General features: G+C 33.2%; 2 protein-coding genes across 3 annotated transcripts in view; one reads left to right on the plus strand and one right to left on the minus strand.

Moving 5' to 3' along the window:
- Window positions 1-15,110, minus strand: part of LOC138319024 (AP-4 complex subunit mu-1-like) — a 33,720-nt gene extending 18,610 nt beyond the window's left edge. Inside the window, 9 exon segments of the mRNA XM_069261906.1 lie at window positions 1,299-1,405; window positions 1,952-2,072; window positions 5,526-5,591; window positions 5,949-6,017; window positions 10,728-10,841; window positions 11,472-11,568; window positions 12,896-13,002; window positions 13,478-13,563; window positions 14,930-15,110. Of these exon segments, the coding sequence (XP_069118007.1) occupies window positions 1,299-1,405; window positions 1,952-2,072; window positions 5,526-5,591; window positions 5,949-6,017; window positions 10,728-10,841; window positions 11,472-11,568; window positions 12,896-13,002; window positions 13,478-13,563; window positions 14,930-14,987 (825 nt within the window). The 5' untranslated portion in view covers window positions 14,988-15,110.
- Window positions 15,090-27,282, plus strand: part of LOC138319023 (RAC-beta serine/threonine-protein kinase-like) — a 54,026-nt gene continuing 41,833 nt past the window's right edge. For both annotated transcript variants that reach the window (XM_069261905.1, XM_069261904.1), the window contains exon 1: window positions 15,090-15,229. The gene's annotated coding sequence lies outside the window, so the exon portion shown is untranslated. The remainder of the gene's footprint in view (window positions 15,230-27,282) is intronic.

The following is a 27,282-nucleotide window of genomic DNA, read 5'->3' on the forward strand; positions in this document are numbered from 1 at the left end:
GTATGTCATCAGGAGAGCTGAAACAAATCTGATATATAACTACAGTGTATCGTACGTCATCAAGGAGATCTGAAACAAATCTGATATATAACTACAGTGTATCGTATGTCATCAAGAAGAGCTGAAACAAATCTGATATATAAATACAGTGTATCGCACTTATGAAGGAGAGCTGAAACAAATCTGATATATAACTACAGTGTATCGTACTTATCAAGGAGAGCTGAAACAAATCTGATATATAACTACAGTGTATCGTATGTCATCAAGGAGAGCTGAAACAAATCTGATATATAACTACAGTGTATCGTACGTCATCAAGGAGAGCTGAAACAAATCTGATATATAACTACAGTGTATCGTACTTATCAAGGAGAGCTGAAACAAATCTGATATATAACTACAGTGTATCGTACGTCATCAAGGAGAGCTGAAAACAAATCTGATATATAACTACAGTGTATCATACATCATCAAGGAGAGCTGAAACAAATCTGATATATAACTACAGTGTATCGTATGTCATCAAGGAGAGCTGAAACAAATCTGATATATAACTACAGAGTATCGTTTGTCATCAAGGAGAGCTGAAACAAATCTGATATATAACTATAGTGTATCGTATGTCATTAAGAAGAGCTGAAACAAATCTGATATATAACTACAGTGTATCGTATGTCATCAAGGAGAGCTGAAACAAATCTGATAAATAACTACAGTGTATGGTACGTCATCAAGGAGAGCTGAAACAAATCTGATATATAACTACAATGTATCATATGTCATCAAGAAGAGCTGAAACAAATCTGATATATAACTACAGTGTATCGTACTTATCAAGGAGAGCTGAAACAAATCTGATATATAACTATAGTGTATCGTATGTCATCAAGGAGATCTGAAACAAATCTGATATATAACTACAGTGTATTGTATGTAATAGTTATCAATTTGATAAATGTGTCATTTTCACTCAGAACATGCATTCTATTAGGTATCCTTATAGATTAAAATTCGGGGGTTTTAAAAAAATGACTGGTAATTCCAATCATTATCATGATTTAGATGTTAAGATAAACTTTCATGAATTTACTTTGATCTCGAAATTCATGAAAGAAAGATGGTTTACAGTGACTCACAAATCAGTTGTATAAGCAGCAAACAAAAGAAAGGGAAGAAAGTAGTAGTTTGGGACTAGTTTAGATCGTATGTAGCTCAACTGGTAGAGAATCCAGTGATTGTATAGAAGTCAAGGGTTCTAACCCCATTCTAATATAGCTTTTTTTACACTTACTGACCTCACCCACAGATGGTTGTATCTTTAATACTCTGGACTTCTCAAAATCGTCGAGTCTAACTTTCTGGTGAAATGAACAGTGATCTAGTTGTACCTGCTCACCATAGGCTGAAACAGACAAGACAGCAGAAACTGAAATGAAAATATTGTAAAAGAATACAACTCCTTACAAGGGCTAATATTTATAATATAATAAGCTTTACCTAGGAATTTCTTGAAAAACATAGATATTTTAAGATTCTTTTTCAGAGAATTCAGAAATTACCACATTTCATTTTGAAATATTTTATTGTGAGATGTAAAAGACAATGACATCAGACAACATGCCTATACATGCCCTCTCACGTAGATTCACACATTGGGATCAATGTAAACCTTTCAATTTCTTTTAAACATATCATATGACCTCTTCTTGGTTCAGAAACAAGATATTTTACTTCAGGAGAAAACCAGGGAAATCTCCCCATCATAAATATTCAATCGTATCAGAAAATTGACTCATTGTCACACACAATAGTGTTACAGCTGTACCAGACCAACTCTAGTATGAAAAAAGGACATGTCAGTTGGGGATACTATACAAAAACTTGACAAAATTTAATGGTAATATAAAACCACAGGCTATTCCTCTTGTCTGTGACAGGTTTGTGTTACCTTTGAGTGTCCCTGCCTTGATAGCCAAGTCCTCATTCAGACCTATCCTAATTTCTGAACTGTCCACCAGGAAATTCTTCATATTGATGCTACCATTAGCCTCAAGTCGAGAAACTGTGCCCTACAATTTAAAAAAAGAGGACTCGTAATTCAACAATTTATTTTTGAGTGTCTATTAATCAATCATCGCAGCTGTATCAATTCAAATTTAGTGTTTAGCGTTCTGTAAGTCTTTTTGTGATAGTGAGGCAATAAAACTGATTTTATAGTGCAGTCAACCTAAATCTGATATAGATTGTAGCATTGGCCATAGCAAGTAACATCTCAAATATTTCAGAATCCACAGATATAGTAACTATCAAATGCATTTTCTGTACAGTACTTAATGCGTGTAACATTCCCTCAAACGCGTTTGGATTTCGTTTGCGTTCCTTTCGTTTAGTTTCGTTTGAGTTTCCTTTCGTTTATCGTTTTTCGTTTGCATTTGCGCTTCCCGATTCGTTTTTGTTCGCTTGCGTTCGTTTGCGTTTGAGCTTTTATTTGAATTTGTTTTCGTTCGTTTGCATTTGGGTGCGTTTGCATTTCGTCAACCAGATGTACTTCTTTTCATTTTGATTGGGAAATCAAAAACTAAAAAATGGAGTCAACTGCCGGTGTAGCACTAGACCTATTTCACTGTATGTTCCAAAACATTTGAAACTTTAATTATATAGAATATGTAACAGGGTGCAGGATTTCTAATAATTTACTGAAGTTACTGAACGTTTAATTAGTACATGTACATGTATGTAGCTGTAGTCTGAAGCTTAACCGATCGAGCTGTAGGTATATGTCATCTTTTCCTAAAAACACGTGTTTATCAAATATCACATTTACCCTAGTACAAATGAAAAACAAAAACGATATCTCTATATTTCATGAACTATTTTTGGTAACATTAATTTACGGACATCTTTTACTTGGATTGTATATATATCTACTTATATATTCTTATATACTCCATTATATTAAAATACGATCCGGTAAATTGCAACTAACTAATATATCACGAACTAAATTTAATTTCTACACGTAGAAATACCCACTACCCGTTACGATACGGTGAGTCAGGTAACATCTGGACCGTAACTCAGGTAAGACACGTGTTATTTGCAGAGCTCCGATCTAGCCGTTGTCGCTGGGTGTGATCAGGTGACACTAATTAATTAACATATATAATCGCCCAGTCTCGGTCATGGTCCGACAGGCTTTTGAAAGGGGAGTTATTTCAATTCATTTTATACCGTTCACGGTCCATTAGTGAAAGTTACAACATGTCAAAGATACTATTTATATTACAAAAGAGACTGATACATATATACCATGGATATCAAATTTTCAGCAAATGTCTCATCTTTTTCACTTATCTCACCCTTTCTTACAAGCAAAATAGATAAATCAAAGATTTATAAGTGTGGTCATCTAAGTCCTTGGTGTTGTCACTTGTAAATCCTTGGATGAATTTACCAGAATTTTGTAATTTTTTAACGTTGTTAACACTTAACAATTTAACTTTAAAAAAAACACACTTGGTCTTCTGTATTACTATTTCTTAATATACTTTTGGCATAAAACATTATAAAATGGACATTGTAATAGAAAGTGATATTCATCATCAAGTAAGTTCATTTAAATCACAACATATACAATAGGTTAATTTGTAAAATAAAATTATAACAAAAATTATCAATTGAATGTTTGTACAGTATACCATATGTTGTATTACAGTAAATACATTGTTAATAACCTCTTGTTTATATGCCTCATCAATTCTGTTCTGATTAATTTGAAATGTGTACTGTAACAGTCAGCATTATTTGGATACCATATTCCTTCACAAATCGTGTTTGAATATGTACAATAACATACATGTACCACGTACATGTAATTAACCAAATAACGACAGAAACATATTTGCAGAATAATAGTAATATGAAATTAAGAATAAAGAACAAATAATAATGAATTATAAAAGAATCGCCCAAGACTGTTTTTCACTAAATTTACACATTTTGTGGTCTAAAATTTATTTTGTTGACTTAAAATTCATAAATGTTCATGTATTTTTACATTGAATGTCTCATATAATTTGTTCAAATATTTGAAGACCTCTTCTTATGCATGTAAACCGTATGGTGAACTTTATATCCATTATCGGGATACAGTAATTTCGAAACACCTTTACGAAAAACTAGTGATTTTCGTCGTGTATTAACCACGTGCCATACGTATACAACAATTTTATTAGAAATAGTGTTGGACCGATTCTCGATTTTAATCGATGATCGATCGATTATGATTTTTCCAAAGACTATCGATTATGAAAGGTAATAATCGATTATTAAAATGGGAGATAACTCATGCTTATCTTATACTGTTCTGAACCTTTATTATGTTATATATCAGTGCAAAATCACATATCAAAATATTTTAAACATCATAGATACTCAAGAATTTGAATTAAAAAAAATACTTCTTCATGACTGTTGGTTCAGTGGATATCTTTCTAAAATTCTTCAGAAAAACTAAAAGGTGAAATATATAAATATAGTAGAGCTTTCTATAAATAGTATCCGATTATAAAATCGATAATTAGTAAATTGTCCTAAACCGATGATCGATTACCATTTTACAACCGATTCCCAACACTAATTAGAAAGAAACATATTAGTGCATTTTTCCTTCTGAAAATGATTGTCAATGTCAAATTTTATATATGTATTTTTTTTTTTTAAATATATTTGTATATATTACAGTTATATAATTTTCAAGAGTGTTTTTTATATCATAAGACACTGATAAAATGCCTATTGTTCATGTTATTACACTTACAATTTTATTATTAATGTATCTTTGAAAAATATATTGTATTTGCAAGCCGGTACAGCAAGGACATACATTTATGAAATTGTATAAACATGCGTCCTTTGTTTATATAGTACACCCGTGACCAAATCTTTTGTTATTGTGCCCTGGGCCGTGACATTGCTTGCCGAGGTGAACAAGTACCAAGATACTATATATAGCTGTAACTATATATAGACTAATCCGGATCACTATACAACCGTTGTGCGGATCGATTACTATGATCACGTTTAATTTCCAGTCTCAGCGATTTTTACCTTTCGTTTTTCGTTTTTCGTTTGCGTATTTCATTTTGCGTTTTTCGTTTGCGTTCATCTTCGAAAGCTTGCGTTTTTCGTTTTTCGTTTTTTTGTTTAGAGAAACGCGTTTTTCGTTTTTCGTTCTTCGTTTTTCGTTAGCGTTTTCGTTCGTTTGCGTTTGGTTTTTTGTTTTCGTTTTTCGTTTCGCGTGCGTGTCGAGGGAATGTTACACGCATTGAGTACTGTATATACATATTTCAGAGTTATCTGCCTTTGGGTGTAGGTACTAAATGTTACGTTGTCATGTTTTTATGGGTGCAATGTCATATTTTTTGGGGGGAAACAGTGTCATTTTTGCTCACAATACTTTACAAATGATACCTACCCACAAGGGAGATAACTCTGCAATATGCCAAGACAGAATTACTTACATCACTGTTGATAACAGCTGTCAGTCTCTCTATCACATCTACAAAGATTTCATTCCTTTTGTGCTCCTGATGGAAAAAACAACATTAGTTTTACATGTTATTGTGAAAGGTAAAATAATCAAGTTGCATTAGAATTCTTTTATCTTTAAACCAGTCTTCTTTTAAAAGTTCAGAAACAGTAAATAAGGAAACAGACGAGCTACGGTAAACCACTTGATTTCTATGCATATCATATTTTGTGTTATTGCTATTTTTAACAGTCAAGAGTTCTAACTGACAATTGTGCATTTTTTATGCGCTTATACATCTATTCGGTACATATTTGAATCTTTGTTAGAGCTCACATGCGAAATTATTTGAAGTCTTTTTCTTACAGTTGTACTACTTGACTTCCCATTGATTATGAAGAGTTAATAAACTCACCAGATTGACTGAGGACACTACTGGCTTACTGGAGGCTGACCCTGCTGCTACTTTTGTCTCAATACCAAACTACAGGATAAAAAATACACTTATAATTGAACACTTTTATCAAATTAAGGAATGTTTCAAATAATTCAGGACAAGAACAACATTGATTCTCAGGCACTTTTAACCTAACAAGAGATATTCCAGAGGGATCTTGGCGCCCACCAAAGGATGATCTATGTCTGACAACGGAAAGAGGGATATTTTCTCTGTTTTTCAAACTTTTACTACATACCATATATGAAATTTGAGAAAGATCCTTTCAGTACTTTCTGAGATGTATAGCAGCAACAAACTTCAATTATCACAGGAGATCCCAGAGGGATCTTGGTACCCACCAAAGCATGATCTATGTCTGACAATGGAAAGAGGGATCTTTTCCATGCTTTTCAAACTTTTTTGGCCATCTTGTTGACCGATCAGTCCCAAAGGTACTATGCACAACTAGGGCCCAAGGGGAACCTACCCAAGGAATTTCAGAGATATCCCTTCAGTAATATCTGACAAATAGCGATAACTATCAAAATCCAAGATGGCGGTCGGTCAACCATCTTATTGACCAACACTTACCAAATGCAATATGCAAAACTAGTGCCCAAGGGGAACCTACATAATGAAATTTGAGACAGATCCCGTTATTACTTTCTGAGAAACAGCTTTAACAAACCTTCACTATCAAAATCAAGGATTACAGGATGTCAGCCATCTTGTTGACCGATAAGTCCCAAAAATGCACTAGTAGGGGCTAATTAAGGGGAACCTACGGATGGAATTTGAGAGAGATCCATTCAATACTTTCTGAGAAATAGTGGTAACAAACTTTGACTACCAAAATTCAAGATGGCGACAGGTCAGCTATCTTGTTGACTGATCAGTCCCAAATTGCTATATGCACAACTAGGGCCCTTGGGGAACCTACATATGAAATTCGAGAAAGATCCCTCCAGTACTTTCTGAGGAATAGTGGTAACAAACTTTCACTATCAAAATCCAAGATGGACACCGGACGGCCATCTTGTTGACCGATCATTCCCAAAATGCAATATGCACAACTAGGGTCTTAGGGGAACCTACATATGAAATTTGAGACAGATCCCTTGAGTACTTTGTGAGAAATAGGGATCACAAACTTTAACTATCAAATCCAAGATGGCCACCGGTCGGCCATCTTGTTGACCGATTGTTATCAGAATGTTAACAGATGGAAGGACGGCTGGACGGACGGACGCATGGCGGACCACGGACGAAAAGCAATTTGAATAGCCCGTCATCTGATGATGGTGAGCTAATAAAATACCTGGTATATGCTGTAAAAGGTAGTGTGTAACTTCATAAGAATGATACATTTGACACAATTCAGGTTTACCACGTAATACCCTAACATGTATCAACAACTACTTTGAAAGACATCCTAATTATTTAATTGTCAAAAAATTATTAGTACTATTGTATATCACATTCACTTACATTTCAACAGAATTAATCCATATTTCTAGAATATCAAAGTTATCAAATAAAAACAGCTAAAAAGACAATATTGGCAGCAAAACCATGTACAAATGTATTGATTAAGTTAGTAGTTACACATATCATAGTAAAACATTAAATTGATAAACAATGAGTTAAGCATGTATTCTTCTGAGGTTTCAGTCCCGTTGAAGTTTCGTTTTGACAAAGATCAAAGAAGTTATGAGATTTTCAAATACAATTTATCAATATCTGTAGCAAGTTGCCAGCTGCAAATTTTGTCAAAAAATTACATTTCAATTTTTTGCGAAAAACATCGGATGTGTTTTTCATTTGAGAAACTTTTCTAAAAAATAAAAAAATAAAGGAATAAGAAAAACACATTTTTCTTGCTTGCAATCTAAGCTTTTCATTGATATATGTCATAACAACACTGCGATATTTCACATTCACTTTCCGAATGGTTTATTTAAGAATAATGTTAGCTAATTTAACAGCATTTTCGGCACTTTTTAACAAACATTTTTTTTCAACGGAAACCTAGAGCAGACTAAATTATTCTATCAAACCAAATTGTAAAATGTATATGACCATAAAATAGAGTATTCACAGATTCTGTTGATATAAATATTTCGTTTCTACAAGGAATATAAAGGTTAATAATTGATGCCTTCAAACTTTTACGTTATCAAAGTCATATTGGTACAAATGTACCGATGAGATCGGGAAGGTGTTAAGGGTATTTTCCAGTAAATTCAACGCCTATGAAAATTATCATAAATTCATGCCAAAATAATTATTGAAAAAGGATAATTTTGCAAAACATTTTAGGCTTGCATATATTTAGCCAAAGGTAAATAACAATAAAGATAAGAGTGATTCCTTACAGAGGTTCAGTAATGTACCCTAGAAAATTATCAAAGTCATATTGGTACAAATGTACCGATGAGATCGGGAAGGTGTTAAGGGTATTTTCCAGTAAATTCAACGCCTATGAAAATTATCATAAATTCAAGCCAAAATAATTATTGAAAAAGGATAATTTTGCAAAACATTTTAGGCTTGCATATATTTAGCCAAAGGTAAATAACAATAAAGATAAGAGTGATTCCTTACAGAGGTTCAGTAATGTACCCTAGAAAATTATCAAAGTCATATTGGTACAAATGTACCGATGAGATCGGGAAGGTGTTAAGGGTATTTTCCAGTAAATTCAACGCCTATGAAAATTATCATAAATTCAAGCCAAAATAATTATTGAAAAAGGATAATTTTGCAAAACATTTTAGGCTTGCATATATTTAGCCAAAGGTAAATAACAATAAAGATAAGAGTGATTCCTTACAGAGGTTCAGTAATGTACCCTAGAAAATTCAAATGAATGCTTTCAAAGTCCAAATATATATTGCAACTGAACTACATGTATTGTGTTAACGTTCCAAAACAGGGGGAGATAATCTTTATGTTGAATTCATATATATTATATATATATGTCACGAGAGTGATAGTATGTGAGTTGGTTCACGAATATATAAATAGAATCCAACAGCTATAAACAGTTGAAAGTTTATTTATATAAAAACGGAGACAGATAACCCTTTTAGTACTGTGGCCGTAAAGCACACATGTACAGTCCAGTGCCTATTTCCACGTAATGTGCGGACACGCTTCCTCAAGGGTGGGCGTGCACGTGCAAGGACAGGGTCATGCAGGGTCAATGTGACACACTCAACCAATCCATTCACTCGCCTCTCATACGTCATCATAACAACTTACACACACAGATTTACATGTACAGGACATTACATGACACAGGGACATGTAAATTCAGACAGACACAGGGACATGTAAATTCAGACAATACACAGCGCATGCAGTTAAAACACCATATATAATACATATTATATATATGGTGAATTTAAACACCGCGACATTCTCCCCTGCAAAGGAAAATGACTCCTGGCATTTAAATCACCTAATGTTAAACATCACAGTTAAAATATTCATAGGAAAATCAATGAGCAGTACAGTATCCAGTATCCAAGTGATTGGGGCAATCCCTACCTACAAGGATTAAAGGATCACTGCTCACTGAACAGAAATTTTTGTTTACCAATATTAGAAATCAATATTTACAAAATTTATCACCTTGGCCAGTGTCCCAAGGTAATATCCAGCATCTATAGCTTAACTAGAATTTCTCCTCTGCCAAGTGAAACAAAACATTCCTGATGCGAGTATAATCTAACATTTATTATAATTGAATGTAAATTGCAATTATGCTACAATTCTACTTAATAAATGGTAAAACATAAGGTAATACACATTAGTAGCTGTAGAGATTAAATATAATTTTCACAATCAGGAGTGGTCTTGCTCACTATGACATTCTCCCACTGCTCTAAATGTCTAAACGTAGACCTCAGACCCAGAATTTGATGGCACCAAGGTTTCCATGAGCCATTCTCCATACAACTTAGGAGGTTTACAGACTCGTCTGGACCTTGTAGCTGGAACTGAGTCTTGTGTCTGACCAACACTGCGCATGCCTGCAGCGTTAGAATTTCGACACACACCCCTGGTACCCTGTTTCGGAGAATTCCCTGTACCAAAGGTATTTGGTTGTACTGGTCGTTGCGCGCCAGCGACAGTGCGCCTGGGTCTCCTCGCAGGAATGACGTACCTGGGTGATTGACTTCCATCATCATCTGAGCTATCAGAGTCAGTAGTGGAGGAGGAACTCTCATCAAACTGTATCCCGGGATTCTGATTCTGAGTTGTCTCCCTTGGTTCATCAGCACCCTGTGTTCTAGGTAGCCACATGAAAGGGAGGAGCAGGTTCCTATGCACAGTTTTAATTGGTCCCTGTCCCGACTCTTTCCGGATCTTGTATACGGGCATATCAGCATTTGGTATACTAAGGATAATGTAGGGATCCTTAGCCCATTTATCAGCTAATTTCTGTTTGCCACATATACCTACGTTCCTCATCAGAACCCGGTCACCTACTTCTAGAGTAGCTTCCCTAACTCACCTATTGTACGTCATCATAATAACTTACACACACAGATTTACATGTACAGGACATTACATGACACAGGGACATGTAAATTCAGACAGAACAGGGACATGTAAATTCAGACAATACACAGCGCATGTAGTTAAAACACCATATATAATACATATTATATATATGGTGAATTTAAACACCGCGACATATTGTTATAAAGACCTTATAATATTTTAATGAGTCAATATGTACCATACCATTCGTGACCCCAGGTCGATTGTTGGTTCCCGAGTTGACTTAATGATAACCGGATCGGATTGGATGTAAGGTCGTAACTTTTCTGTAGTAGCCAACTGTACATAGCCATAATCCTGCAAACATGATTCAAAATAATTTACAGAATCTAAATTATCAGTCAATACTTAACTGATACCCCTCGCAATTCATCACTTGTATACTATCAATTAACTTAAAACAGCAAGATGATGTGATGTACTGAACTATGCCACAATAATTCATAGTAAGCAGCTGAATACCATGTGGCAGTCCGAAATTTGTATACCCTTCTATAGGCATGGTTTATTATTGACATTGAGGGTAAACAAGGTTTGGAAAAGTTCTGCAATAAGTGTTACACAGAAATTGCTTGTCTTGGCTATTACAGCAATCAGTTGAATAAAAGTGTTTGTATATGTACACACATAGAACTGGTATCTTTAAATCAATATTTCAGTCTGGAGATATAGAAAAAACTTTGATAGAATTTGAAGGATCTGATGAACCGAAGAAGCAAGAAAAACAAGAAAATAGTGGAAACTATAGAAATGGAACTACTGGTATTGTAAACTTAACTAAACCTTTTGCAACTAAATCTATATTTAACTGGACAATGATTGGACAGAAAATGAATGGGTGAATATATATGTGTCTTTTGAATTGAAATCATCAACTTCAAACTTAAAATCAATAACACAAAAAATCAATATATACATATATCTTACCAATATTTCATCCAGAACCTCAAAAACAAGAAGACTATTCATCCTAACGGACTCTTCATTGACAACTCCACAAAAGTCTTTACATGTCTGGTAGATTCTGTAACATACGAGTGAAATAACAACTATTGCTACAAGTTTAATGGAATACTCTCAAAGCACAACAAGAGAGCCCAGAGGGATCTTGGCACCCACCAAAGAATGATCTATGTCTGACAATGGAAAGAGGGATCTTTTCCCTGCTTTTCAAACTTTTTTAACGTACAAACATACTACATAAAAAATTTGTGACAAATCGCTTCAGTACTTTCTGAGAAACAGCGGTAACAAACTTCAACAATGAAATCCAAGATGGCAGCCGATTGGTCATCTTGTTGACCGATCAGTCCCAAAGGCACTATGCACAACTAGGGCCCAAGGGGAAACTACATTTGGAATTTTAAGAAAGATCCCTTCAGTAATTTATGAGAAATAGCAGTAACTATCAAAATCCAAGATGACAGCCTGGCGGCCATCTTGTTGACCGATCAGTTTCAAAATGCAATATGCACAACAAGGACCCTAGGAGAACCTATATATGAAATTTGAGAAAGATTCCTTCAGTACTTTCTGGGAAATAGCGGGAATAAACTTTAACTATCAAAATCCAAGATGGCCGCCGGTCGGCCATCTTGTTCACCGATCAGTCCCAAAATGTAATATGCACAACTAGGGTCCTAGGGGAATCTACATATGAAATTTGAGAAGGATTCCTACAGTACTTTCTGAGAAATAGTGGTAACAATCTTTTTTCCTACAGTACTTTCTGAGAAATAGTGGTAACAATCTTTTACTATCAAAATCCAAGATGGCCGCCGGTCGGCCATCTATTCACCGATCAGTCCCAAAATGTAATATGCACAACTAGGGTCCTAGGGGAACCTACATATGAAATTTGAGAAGGATTACTACAGTACTTTCTGAGAAATAGTGGTAACAATCTTTTACTATCAAAATCCAAGATGGCCACCGGTCGGCCATCTTGTTCACTAATCGGTCCCAAAATCCAATATGTACAACAAGGGTTCTAGGGGAACCTACATATGAAATTTGAGAAAGATCCCTTCAGTACTTTCTTAAAAAAAATAGCGGTAACAAACTTCAACTTTCAAAATCCAAGATGGCCGGCTGGGGGCCATCTTGTTCACTGATTTGTCCCAAAATGCAATATACACTACTAGGGCCCTAGGGGAACCTACACATGAAATTTGAAAAAGATCCCTTCAGCACTTTGTAAGAAATAGCGGTAACAAAAATTGTTAACGGACGGACAGACGGTAGGACCGACAGACGATGGACCAGGGAAGAAAGGCGATTTGAATAGCCCACCATCTGATGATGGTGGGCTAAATCAAGACTACTAAATCATGACCAATATATATACTTACCTGCTTAGAATCTCAATAACAAAGACAGGCGACACGTCTGTATGAGCTGTAGCTACAAAGTACACACCATTCCTTTTCACATAGTAAAATGTAGTTCCATTTTCTTTCTGAAAGGCATAGAAAATATGTATCAAGCTAAAATTACTTGGTCTGTTAAACCTGCCTATATTATTAGGCTTTTTAAGTTTTTTTTTTTTTTTTTGCCTATATATTAGGTAAAAAATAACAATTAAAAAGCCTAATAATATAGGCAGGTTTAGAGAAATAAAAAGCACTGTACAAAATAAATCCACGTAATATTTGTTAGATTGTTGATCACTTAATCGATATACTAGCTTAAAACAAATACTGCTATTTTTAAAAAAAATGTTTCTCAATTTTCAATGCATGTATTAACTTACATAATCATGTAAAAGAACTAGTGCAGGATTTTTTATATAAACATTATCACTGCATTTACCAGGGATCAAACTCAGGACCTCTGGATTATTAGCCTGACACTCAATCAATCGAGTTGTTTCTAGCCGATGGGTATAAATTATACATTGACTAGAGTTGACCAGGGTTAAGTAGTATACTTACAAAATGAGGTGGGAGTTGGTTGGATCTAATCTCTTTAAGCTTCTGAATAAACACATCTTTCGATGTCCCTTCACAATCAAATCTGTCTTTTGTTTACTTAAGGACACTTTATTAGAAAGATTTTGACAGAAAAATATTACACACTCTTAAATGACAAAATAAGCATGCCATGTTATCTCTTTGAAATGGGCTCCTCTCCTTCTTTCTTTAGTTGTAAATCTGTGATTCTTTAAAATGTTATTATTTTATTTAAATAATTTAATTGTCAGTAATACTGGAATCTGTAAGAGATAATTAGATTTGATCATGTAACAAGAGAAGAACTAATGTCTTCTGTCATGCATTTAAGTTCTGAATGCTAGGTTAACTGGTTTAGTCTATACCAACTTCCTAGGGATAATTTAATTTTATATGTTACTCTTTTTTCTTTTGTTTACCAGTAGAAGTTTGAGGTTGTTTTTCCAAAGACTGGACAAATTGTACAGTGAGTACTATATGACATCATACACGAAGAACACTTCCGAGGAAACTTTTAAAAGAGAGCCTAATTAATCAAACTATTGGTTAAGATATTATTGCACCGGAAATCAATTTGTTTTATTGTAAAACTAAATAAAATACACATATAAAATTAAATTAAAGCCTAATCATAGTACCATACTGAGCTATTCAAATAGTAAATTATAAGCATTATTTATTCTCAATAACTTTTGGGTTTATGAAGTCATAGACAAAAAAGAACTGACATTCTTTTTCATAGACGCAAAGTGTCCTTAATAAACCTAAATAATCCTTAAGTATTTACAGTTTGCACTTACATGGACTCAATAACCATGCTTTTTAGTACATGTATAATCATTATCAGTCAGTGTATACTGATAGCAAAACATGTGTGGTGATTCTGTTGTTATGTGAATAGCCAATGGCATAGCAATGCGGTGGGAAACGTGGGATCATACCCCACTTTTGGTGGAAACATATGAATGACTCGTTTGCAATCAGCTGTTCAATCGAATTCGTTGACGGTGACAAAAGAGAAAAAAATATTGGGATTTAAAAAAAATATGCAACTGTCGCGAGAAGAACTAATATTCATTTGTGTGAAAACCACCGGGATTACATAAATTAGATGTGCTCCATTATCATTATACCCTCATAACCTCAACAAAAATGCTAAATTTCTTACAAGCATGGTGGATAATAAAGACTAGAATGAATTGGTTTACATGAATGAATGAAGGAATATTGTAACTATGGATAAACTACACGAACGTCAATCAAATGAATTATATTTTCAGATTTATAGCACAAAATTACCACAGAAGCGGTTTACTATTTATATGTATGTCTCTAAGCTTAACGTTATGCCTTAGTTAGCTCCCTTGAGTTCAGCAGAAGTGAAAGTAGACCAGGCTTGGTCTGCGTGCTGCCACGCGGTTGTTGAAAGGATACATGATTTAGCTGCAAGTACTGTGTTGTGACTAGATATAATAAAAATTTCAGACAGCATCTCCAGTCCGTGAAAACTCTTGTTTAGTGATCAAATCATTCTATAGACAAGTAGGCCTACTGTATCCGTCGGCTGCTTTTCCGGTTTACAGTTCATCCGGGGATTTCCCATTTTCAAATCCCGTTTGAAGCGAGAATTGAACGCTATTTGGAAAATGCGATCAACAGTGTCAGTGGTCTGGCTGGCGATGGGAACATAACAAAATACAAAGTTTTGACGAATTTAACAAAGTAATTAACCAGGTAACGTGATTTATACTTATTTATTAATATGTTGATTAGACTACTGGTCCAATAATTTATCTCGATTTTCTGACATCATTAATATTTGTCTGTACATTCTTCCTGTCAAAGAGACCCCGATCGAATTCACGTCGAATTTCATTCACAAAATGTGTCCTTATTTTTAGGTCACCGTCTCGAAACTCGATAGGTTACGATATCCTTTGTAGATAATATACACAATATGCTGTTATTGTTATCAATAATTGTAAGAACATTAGGTATTGATATTTGAACAAAGATAAGTTATGTGAACAATATGGTTTGAAATCTGGCCCGAATTTTGACCTCATGAAAGTTGACAGTGTTAAAGAATTTGTGGTATTTTAATCCCATTAATGACATTATTGCTTGGTGTTAAAAAGTCAATATTGCGGTATTTTGAACTTGAAAATTACTAACTTGATTAAATCATGTTTAAACCCCTTTTAGTAATTCTAATTTGACATGTATTTGTATGCTAGAGCATTACACATAATGATAAAATGTAATTGCATTAAAAATATAACTTTAAAGTGAATAGTCGGGCAAGGAAAACCAGTCTAAATGCATTCTTTGGCCTTCCAAAAGTCATTGTATACCATAATGATGGTCAAGTTCTGCTTACGGTGTCCAGTTTTGACCATTGAAATTTTGGGGAAGCCCTGTGTAAATTTAGCACAGTTCTAAATATAAATTCGCCAAACTCTTTGAAAACGAGGCTGCGTGGAAATGTCAACATGGACATGTGTTTCTCAGTCGTGTCGGTTGCGTTTCGTGTGATAAACCACTAATGCGGTATGCAAATTGTTGTTTTGAGATGATACATTTGATGCAAATGAAGTATTCTTACATTAATGACAATGCTTTGTAATAATTTTTCGATAAAAGCATCTTGTACATGGAAATCGACACAAATATTCGGCCGATGCAGAGATGGGGCCCCGGCAAGGGGCAATTATTGCAGCATCGCATTCGTCGTATTTTACATCAACCGAATCATGAAGGTTAAGTACAAATAATCGTAACATAATTTCCCATTTAAAAACCACACGAAAACGTTCCATAGAACGTCCATGCATGTAGCTGTCAAAGATGTGAAAATAAATTAGCTCATACATAGATATTTTACAAGTACAATATATGTGTTCAATTATTCGTGTAGTTTTTTGCAGAGATTTAATTAAATTATCTATGTCTCTGTTTGGTTTTTTTTGTAAACAATATTTGAGTTCTGGAGAGAGATGACATGAATGTCCAGCTGGAAGGAAAGAAACTTTTATGATGTATATGTATCGTACAATGTATATATGTAAACGTACATTCCATGTAGCTGCTATAGAATTACAACTAGGAAATTCTCTCAAACATTGATAATATTTAATTCTTCACATTCATGAAGGCCTATGCTGTGAGAATTAACACATCATATTTATTTCCAGAAAACATATAGGCCTACATGTATGTTACTTTCCTTTTCTGTTGTTTCCTGTTCTTTTTTGTGCTCTGGAGAAAAAGATGATTGAGTTGAAGAAAAGTAATTAATTAAGAGAAATGTGTACCACAGTACTTTGTCTGTAGCCGAGGGGTTCTATACTGTTTTAATAGTCCAGTAATTAATAATTAAATTGAAAATTTCAAAATTAAGATGAAATTTAAATTCCATTTTTGAATGAAGTGGTTCCCCTCCTTTGAGAGTACACAGTGTGTATACCCTTTTTGGTTTTTAGGAATAATACCTGAATAGGAACCTGAAATAACATGACAATCAATCAGGTATGTGTGTGTTGGGGGGTGGGGGGTGGGGGGGGGGGGCTAAAAGACAGAAGAATCATGAGGTTGGGAAGTTGTAACTTGAGTGGGGGGTTGAAATATAGAAGAAATAGCTACAGATAACTGGAAGTGGAAGGGTGCTTTATCATTGATCTGGTCATTGCATATTTGGGGTTTACATGGCTTTTTTTTTTTTTGGTTATTTAGTCTCATTGATTTTGGAGCAACTTTGAATCCATATGGTACTGTATATCTTTCTTTTTTTCCATGTGTAGCTATTTCTTCTGTATTTCACCCTCCGCCCAAGTCACAACTTCCCAATAGGTACCACTTTTTTGTTTAGAACTCAAATCAAAGACAGATGTACATAGTACTACATACTACATTTTAGTCTATGTGTTTGTAATCACTGTTACTACAGTATTAATACATAAATGGTCTATGTACAAGTTACACATAGACAATAAATGTGAAATTTGGTTCAGACAAAAAGATTTTTGGCGAGGATCACCTCGCCATTGTGATCGTGGTTGCAAAATTCTCTTTCAGTCAATTTCCTCAATATGATTGGCTTAGAACTTGCTCGCAGATACTAGCGCTCCTAACGGCAGTGTATTCAACAACTTTGATTTTACCGGGAATTTTAAATAGCAAATTTTGAATATGAAAGTTACTGAAATAAGCGTATCTGTAATGTTGAAATAGGAGAAGTAGATAACTGCTTTCATATCCTTACCATATACATTATCCAAATGATCTTAGGTTGGAAAATTTTCACTTGAATTGTTTACAATGTATCTAGACTCTCCGTCCCGAAAATGTTGTTAACAATGCATGAAGACGTTTCGTCCCGAAAATGCTTCGCTTCGCCCCACGCGTTTTGTCCCTACTAGTGACAATTATCCCGCAACGGAAAAATGAAATAAATGTTTCACATCAAACATCAAAATTTTTACAATAATGATTTTTGTAATTTGAATCATATTAGTTCGGGAGCAAATAAATCTCAGGACGAAATGGAGATTTGTTTATCACGGCTGCGTTATGCCACATGTACGTGTAAATCCACAATGGAAGAAAGACAACTCTAAGAAAATTTAGGATAAACTTTGTAAACTGATCAAATAGCGCGTGAGAGACGATGAACATTTTCTAAATGCCCAAGCTGGCGTAATCTTCCAACTTACGGCAGTTAATAAGGTATGAATATTTACCACATCCATAATTATCGATAATTTTATAAGCAAATGTATACATTATCAGATTATATATACATATTAAAGCACATATAGAGGTTGTCACTAAAAACATTTTAGCCACTTTCATCACATGTAGGCCTACAGGAGCTTGAAGTTCTGATAATATATATAACGTATTCAGTAAACTACGTAATTAACGAAGTATTTTTGGTCCGAATGACAAAAATCATACATAAAATGTTCGTATAACTCGAAGTGAGATTTTTTTGGACTACTTCATTTGTAGATCGATGAAAATGCCGATTTCTTTTTCGTAATTCTTCCGTAGAACGGCACTTAAAAAGCTGTTTCAATCTACAACAAACGTGGAGAAAACGGTTAAATGTTTAGCAATTATCCTGAGTTATATTTTATCAACAATCATCAGAGATTGGTAATTAAAACTTACATAAACATACTCCCGATTCTCACCTGCATGGTGTGATCACTCGAGCGGAACTAATCTCTACCACCTGGCACAGTCTTACAAAGGGGTGTTCTCTTAACGCCAACATATTTATCAACAACAGGTAGGTGTTGTTTTAGGAAACAATAGGAAGGCAATTATATACTGTTTCATATAAGCTGTCTTTATTTTCACCTGTAAAGTCACTTGAGATTTACCTGTATTTCAATCAGTATCATAGGTAACATTGGTGGGTTTTGGATAAAAATTCCTTCAATATATTCCGTATTATATACAACGTAAATTATTAATCAAAGATAATCAGTGCTTTAATATGCTAAGAATTAATATGGAGCTACATGTGGATTATTAAGAACGATGCATTTTGAGTTCCAGGTGAAATATTGTTTTACAAATCATATCTCAATTTTATCAGAAAAACGGGTTTCTTGATCAGTGTATATTCTAATGTAACAGTATTCTGTTTTGACACAGGAGTTCCAGCAGGGCTACATTCTTAGCCAACTTTCATTTCTTGTGACCGTGCATAGTTGCGCATGATTTCTCTTATCGCATAGACGTACACCGTGAAGTATTTGGTTAGAAAATGAGTGGAGAAAAACCAATATCACAAAAGTTTAAATTAATATTGTCGGAAATTTTGACCTGTTGATTATAGTTTAAGTTGGTAATCTATTGAAGCCGACACAAACACACATTATGATGTTTTATAAACATTGGTAATAATATATCATTGGGGTTTAATGCTCTATATGTATTTTTGATACAAAATATTTTTAGAAGTCACTTAATAATGTAAAAAATACTAAATGAAATGAGATTGAAGACTGTTACTTAGGGTCTTAATCATATTCATTTTAATACACATTATAGATGTTAATGTTGCAATACTGGCAAAATTATTTCAAGTCCATATGTTGAAGGTCTTGTAATTCTCAAAATGTTGCAAACTTTTAGTGCTCAGAATACCAAATTAACAGTTTTCTAATTTTTTCTGTTTAAAGATTATAGTACATATACCAATTTGTGTCTAGTAACAATGTTTGACCGAAAATCAACCATAGGAAAGAAATTTATATCTTATTTCTAACATGCACAAAAATATATCATTTTACTGGCTGTTAACGGACAACAGTTTAATTATTGGGTGCTATTTTGCTATAATGATATACAAATGTACATGTACATTTACATTATAATGTAACATCACGCTGATCTAGAAATACCATCTTAGGATAAGAAAGCAGGAAAATTACATAATTAATATAAATGATGCATCCTAATGCAACTTTCAAAATATATTGTATGTTCTGTTAACTTAAAAAGGTCAGTCAAGTACAAGTAAAATTTGGAAATCATATTTGACATAAATTCACTTACTCTTTGGTAGGTTATTAACGCAGATGTTACATGTATATGTACTATATATGTATATAAGGTCACTTAACAGACATATATGGAAGACCTTGTGGAAATATATCACTTTTCAACAGACAAAAGGCTTATATTACTTCAAACTTTTAATCAAATTAGTGTTACACTAAGTTGAAACTGGATAATTCCTTTTTGGATTTTTTCTTTGATATTACTGAATGGTAAAGTTACTTCCATGTGAAATAAGTTTCAAAGAATTTTGCTTGATTTTAGTATCAATCTATTGAAAATCTAATGAGATTTATACCAGAGATTTTAGATATATCAAGGAAATCTTTAAAATTCTTGAAATAAAATCATTGTGAATTTAATTTAATTTCATTTCATTCATAGATATGTATCTGATATTAAATATGAACACTTATTGAAATGAAAATTAATCAATATACACTTAGATAAGTATCAACACAGGTAACTTTTACAGGTAAATTTACCTGTGGCATTGGGTCTGCCTTTAGGAAAAAGACTATAACCACTGTCACAACAAACTACCCTACAGCTAAATCCAAAATGTTGGCGTTCAGAGATACACCCCTTACAAATGCAATCACACAAAAGCCTACACGATCACTGTTTTTAGTGCGATTACATCTTTGAGTATGAACAATACTAGTTCTTTGAACTTTTTACTCGGCAAAATAAACTTATCACCGTGCCCATGCACACATGCATATGCATATGCATATACTTATACTTCTGTGTGCACATTATCAGATACATTATATGACAACTGCTGTATTACAATCAATTTATGAAGGACAAAACTCCAAAGAACAGGAGGACTAAAGAACAACAGAAAATAAATTTCAATAATATTTACTCTAAACTGGTATTGTTATTTATAAAAAAAAAAGTTTAATTATATGATATTAGCCTTTTCGGTAATTACTCTGTTAATACATTTATTGTTTTCTTATGTTTTATAATTACAGAATGTCTACATGCAAGTATCATTTCAATTGGAACCAGTCCAGGAGAAAAAATGTGTGAACAAAATGAAAGAAATCATTTTCAACTGTGGTAGCTTAATACTGTAATAGTTTTTGATATGAAAATAATTACTATCATCATATTCAAATTCCATATATATAATACATTTAATGTTGTAAACATTTTTGATCCAAATAATTACCATCATCATCTTCATTCCATATTTGCGAATTTTACTTTAATATGCATATACTTGGTATTTGTTTATTTTCTATGACATCTACATGCTTGAAATAAAAAGAATAAATAAAACATTAAATTTATAACACAATATGACATTAGTTGTTAATATTTTTAGAAAACATATTAAGATTATTGTTAATAATACACTTATCATCATCTTTGGCATACTTTATTCAAAATAAATTAGATATTAATTTGCATAACACAGGTTGTCTTATGTTTTCCCTCCTTGACTATCAATCTTCTCTGATCACTCTGAAAATGGTGATTTTACCTTTTTCGGTCGCCACATGAACTGCCTTAAATCAATTATATCCAATGCAATGAGACAACTGCATTTATTATAACGCTGTAAGGCAATTCTGCAAGATCAGCTTACATTGTTAATTTACATTGAACATATACATGCACAGTATGGTACCTTATTTATATCTCCTTTCATATTTTCAATATACCTTGATGACTTGGAATCTTATCTGGCGGAAAAAGAATGTTAATTGTCTGACAACTATTGACAAATTATTTACTGATAATATTGAAATGTATCCCAAACTTTTATCATTTTATATGGCGATGACACTGTTCTACAACAAATGTTAAACGGATTTGAATAATGTTGCATTACATTATTGCATTACATGGAAATTATAATCTAATATATCAGAAAGATAAAAGTTGTAATATTCTCAAAACGTAAATTGGCCCAACAACACCAGTTTACGTTATGGGATATAGAATTATTTTGATAAGAAGGGTATACATATCTATGTATATTTTTTAACATTAACGGTAGCGTTTTTAAAGAAAATGAAAAAAAAACTGCTGAACAAACAATTAAATCAGTGTCTACTATTTTTAAGAAACAAAGGAATGTATCCCTTCCTGTTGATTTTAAACTGAAAATATTTTAGTCACTTGTAATGCCAGTTTTATTATACTCATCAGAAGTATGGGGATTTGAAAATACAAATATTGTAGAAAAAATCATTTGTAATTTCCTCAAGTTAAAAAAGTGTATAAAACAATTCATGGTTTATGGCGAGCTAACAAGATACCCAATTGATATTGGAATAAAATGTAGAATGATTACTTTTTGGCATAATGTATACTTAACATGAAAGTAGACCAAACGATTTTAGCTCGCCTATTCGAAGAATAGGGGGAGCTAATGTTGTCACCCCGGCGTCGGCGTCAGCGTTGGCGTCCCATTTTACGTTAAAGTTTTTGAGCAAGCTTCTGTTTCGTCAATTGTTTAAGCTTAAGTCATCATAAATGTTTCTGATTTTATTTTCCTAATGTGTATGGATGCTGAACGTGATAATACAACCAATTTTGGGCCCTTTAGGGGTTTTTTGAGTCTGTTAATTTGTCATATTTCACGTTAAAGTTTTTGAGCAAGTTTTTATTTTGTCTATTGTTTAAGCTTAAGTCATCATAAATGTTTATGATTTTATTTTCCTAATGTGTATGGATGCTGAACGTGATAATACAACCAATTTGGGGCCCTTTAGAATTTTTTTTAGTCTGTTAATTTGTCATATTTCAATGTTTAAATAGTAAATACTTGAACAACAACTTCTTCTGAATAGGCGAGCTTTGCTGTTCTCCGACAGCTCTTGTTTAAATGGCTGTAAGATGTTTAAGATATTTTATCAGAGCTAGTTTAAATCATGTTTGGATATATCAATCAACTTGCTGTTTTACAAAAGACTAATTACAAAAACTTGTTAAAAGTAGACCAATTGACCAGTTTATTCAGAAATGGTATGACTATATTGATAAGTCTTCTTGAGGACTGACATATTCTATATTTAAGACATTTTGGCATAGAAAAATATGCCTCTTGTCTGTCTCTGCTGCAAAACAATACTTGTTAACTGATACTTTGGTCCCAGGAACTTAATGAGAATAGCAATTCAGAATGGATATTTTAATTGACATCAAATTAACAAGGAAAATGTTAAAGATGCTATAAAGTCATTTGGCATATAACACCATAGGAAATATTAGAATGGGCTCCTAAGAGTTTAGTATATGTTTCTTATTTAACACCTTGGTGTCCAAGGAATCCTCAAAAGTCCAAACTGGAAGGAACACTAGCAAACTTTATTTCTTATTGTCCAAAAAAATGTTGACTTTAGAAATATATCCTCCAATCATTGAGACCGAGCCATTTAGTACTTTCAGTACTTTGATTAACATTTCAGATAACTTGCTAGTTTTATGGTTTTATTTATATGTTGAGTCTACTCTCTTGTAAAGTAGAATTTAGAAATGCTAAGACAATGGTATCTATATTGCTATATGTAAAAAAAATCCTTATATTTTAAAAGTAATTGAAAAGCTATCTCACAAGCCCTGACAAACAAATGGGCTGGCATATGGATGCAAGAATTATAATCACTGGATCTAGAGGACTAATATAAACAAATATTTCTACAAAGTTAAACAATGAAAAAGTATTGCATCATAATTTTATTTAATGATTACAGTTGAAAGGAACATTTAATAAATTAATACTGTTTAAATGTTCTGTTCATGATCTTATAGGTCCATATTGGAAAAGTTTACTTTCAAGAGCACTCATATCAACATTCTTCAGTCTTCATATGATGCTAATTGTATGTATATGTATACATACACTTGTATACAGGTCCAAGGGATGAACTTTCTGTATTCATGTCACTATGCATGCATGGTGCCTGAAAAAAAGAACCAACAATTTTTTATATCTGTTGAATATGACAAAAATTGAAATGATCAATTTCAAATATATATAAATGAATAAATGTAGGTTCATTCTACAGGGTTTTTTTTATTTTAGAGAAAACATTTTATAAGTTGTGAATGTGTCACTGATGCATTTGATAGAATCAAATATTGTTTCAAAAAAGATACAAAATTCATTATCTATAGTTCCAACAAAAATTCAGAATAATTATAAATGATACATGGCTGCAGTACATTTCAACTCTGTAAAGTTTGTCATATACACATGAACCAGGTACAGTTGTAATAAATATACAAACACTATTTATTATTATGACCAGAAATAATACTGTATGTGTCCTCCAAATATATCTAAAGAACAAGCTAAAACCTACATGTACATATGTATATGTGTATATCAGAACATATACAATACAATTTTACCAATTAACCTACAATGTAAATCCTATATACAATGTATGTGTATAACACTACCAGAACATGTACAGAACAAAACTTTACAAATTAAAAATCTATAAATATATACATCAGAACTGTATGAATTGACCGGTAGCATAATATTATGGATTAATTGAAACAAATCTTAGCTTGATAATGCACTAGCGGTTACATTCTAACTGTACATGCATTACAACGGTACATTTTATAAATATACAGGGCATTCATTACCCCTAAAGAGGCCCCCACGAAAGAACCGCTATTTACCCCAGGGTTACGTTTTACGCGATTGGGGAACAGGTATGAAACATGTGACCATATGTGACCACTCATTTATGAAAAAATACTGCTAGGGACTATTTACATAATGATCAAAATACGAAGACTCACTCACTATCAGCTGAGCAGGGAGTACCGGGTAGTAGGCCTAGGTACGTACAGTAGCGGTCCGGAGCCGCGTGCTCGTTTGAACTGTTCTCTTCACTATAACAAGTTGTATTAACACTCTCCATGCGTCGTAATGTTTACCGAGTCAGTTGTTGGGATTGTCGCTGCTCCATTGCCTTTCCTTTCGCATTTTAGGTGAGTCAGTTGGTTGTTTTGGCGGAAACCTTTTGGTTCAAAACTACGGTAGCCATGTTTTGTTTACTACGGAGAGTGGTGGATGTTGCGCATGCGTTAAGATTGACCTGCACTCATAGCCGGTCGGGAGGACTTTTAGGATTCCCATAGATATTATTATTTTCTTCGCATGTACAGCGATTTTGACGGAAAGTTTTATTTTTCTAATTCATAAGAAATTATACCGGATACATTAATACCATTTTTACCGGTTTTACAGTCACTTGCCCGACTATTCGCTTTAATAAGACTAACCAAGCTGATAATTTATTCAATGGCCTATCAATTTCTGATTCATTGTACATTGAATTTAAGAGATAAATCTGATGACGCTAAGTTTTAGATCATTAACATGTACATAGATGCTTAAATCATTTATATATTTTCTTCTTCTTCTTCTGCTTAAATCTAATGGGATTAATTCATGTTCCATGTAACACCCCATAATTCTTGTGTGCTGGTAAATAGTATATAATCTCAGAGATTCTGGTGGATGCGGTGATGGAATGTAATTTCTGTAATCTTCCAGCTGAAATGATGTTAGTGCTAGCACAGGACAGGTCATCCACTAGACCCTTGAGATGTTTTTTGACTCTTTGAGTTTGAAACACATCTGCTTTTTATATGTTTTTACTCTTAAGATTTCTGAAAGACCTATATGCTGTAACTCAACCTTGTTACTTAGTACTGGATGATGCAAACTTTTATAATTTATTATACGTATACTAGCTATAGTCCTCCAAAATGACACTCATGCATGATCAAATAACTGATGTAACTTATTATTGTATGAGTTTTGCACAAGCTAACATGTGCACTAATATACAGAAAATGATATGAAACTAGCAACAGTGTCTATATACTGTATTATATTATAAATCACTGATGAACGGAAAAGTAGAGGGTTTTGGGTCAGCATGCAAAAATGAAAAAAAAGTACATGATATAGTTAGTACAACATAAACATGAGGCATATAGATAACATCAATGTTATATATTAAAATCAGGAATTTTTTAGTAATGGACATACAAAGAATTTTAAATATGGATGCATGACATTTTGTCACTTACCGTGCCGTGCACAGATATTTGACTTAGTTTTACAGATTCTCCACTGCTGACAACTAGTATTTTTTCACTATCAAAAACAGGAACAGACGATAAGGTATTTTTCTTCAGTTACAGAAGTTACTTACTTTACACCATCACCACCATTGAAAAGTTTGAGCTTCTAATTTTACTTCATGTTAAAAATATGAAAAATAATTAATTGTATCCCGAAAAAATTCCGTGTCTCTATATCCTATATGGAAGGAAGTACTGATTGCATATGCACCAAAGGCGAAATAAATAATTTTATATTATTTTTTTGTGTTAATTAGACATATTTATATACATGATCAAACACCAATTATTGTTCAACTGATGAATATCATTTAATTTATGCTTTGTCGGTAGTGGAGCATCTTTACGGAATAAATTTAATGATTTTTTGTTAATTTCAAAATGATTATTTTCAGTTAAAAAAATATTATCAACATGAGTAATAAGGAATGGATGCCATGGGGTATTCGTAAAAGCCAAAACCTTGTAAAATATATATATATAGGAACATTGACACAACATGTACTTACATTTAGTCTATAATATGTATGACATTTTATACTGCTTGTACATATATGTCATGTAAACAAGTTGTAATCAGTGACCTACAAATAAAATGTCAAGAGTATTCTATCGTTGATACTGCAGCCACTTCTGTACATTATATATAAACTCCAAAAGCTATCTTTAATCTCTGGATTTATTTTGTTTATGGGGACAGATCTAGAATTTGTGTTTTTGAGTTCAATATATATACTGGTATAGGTTGACCAGAGTGCGTGTCCTGTTACCTAAAAATGATACATACAGCTTTAGATCTGTATTCCTAGACTGACCATGGCCTCATCACCACTATATGCAGATTTCTAGACTGACCATTATCTCATCACATCTTTATATATTTCTAGACTGACCACTACCTCACTACACCCAGACTGACCAGCTGTGTATTCCACTATAGCTGTGCATTGGTAAACTGACCACTACCTCACTAAAGCTATGTATTCCTAAACTGACCACTACCTCGAGCTCATGATCATTACATACATATTACTAAAGACTGACCACCATCTCACTACAGCTCTAGATCTGTATTC

This window comes from Argopecten irradians, chromosome 3, assembly GCF_041381155.1.
Source record: "Argopecten irradians isolate NY chromosome 3, Ai_NY, whole genome shotgun sequence".
Lineage (NCBI taxonomy): Eukaryota > Metazoa > Mollusca > Bivalvia > Pectinida > Pectinidae > Argopecten > Argopecten irradians.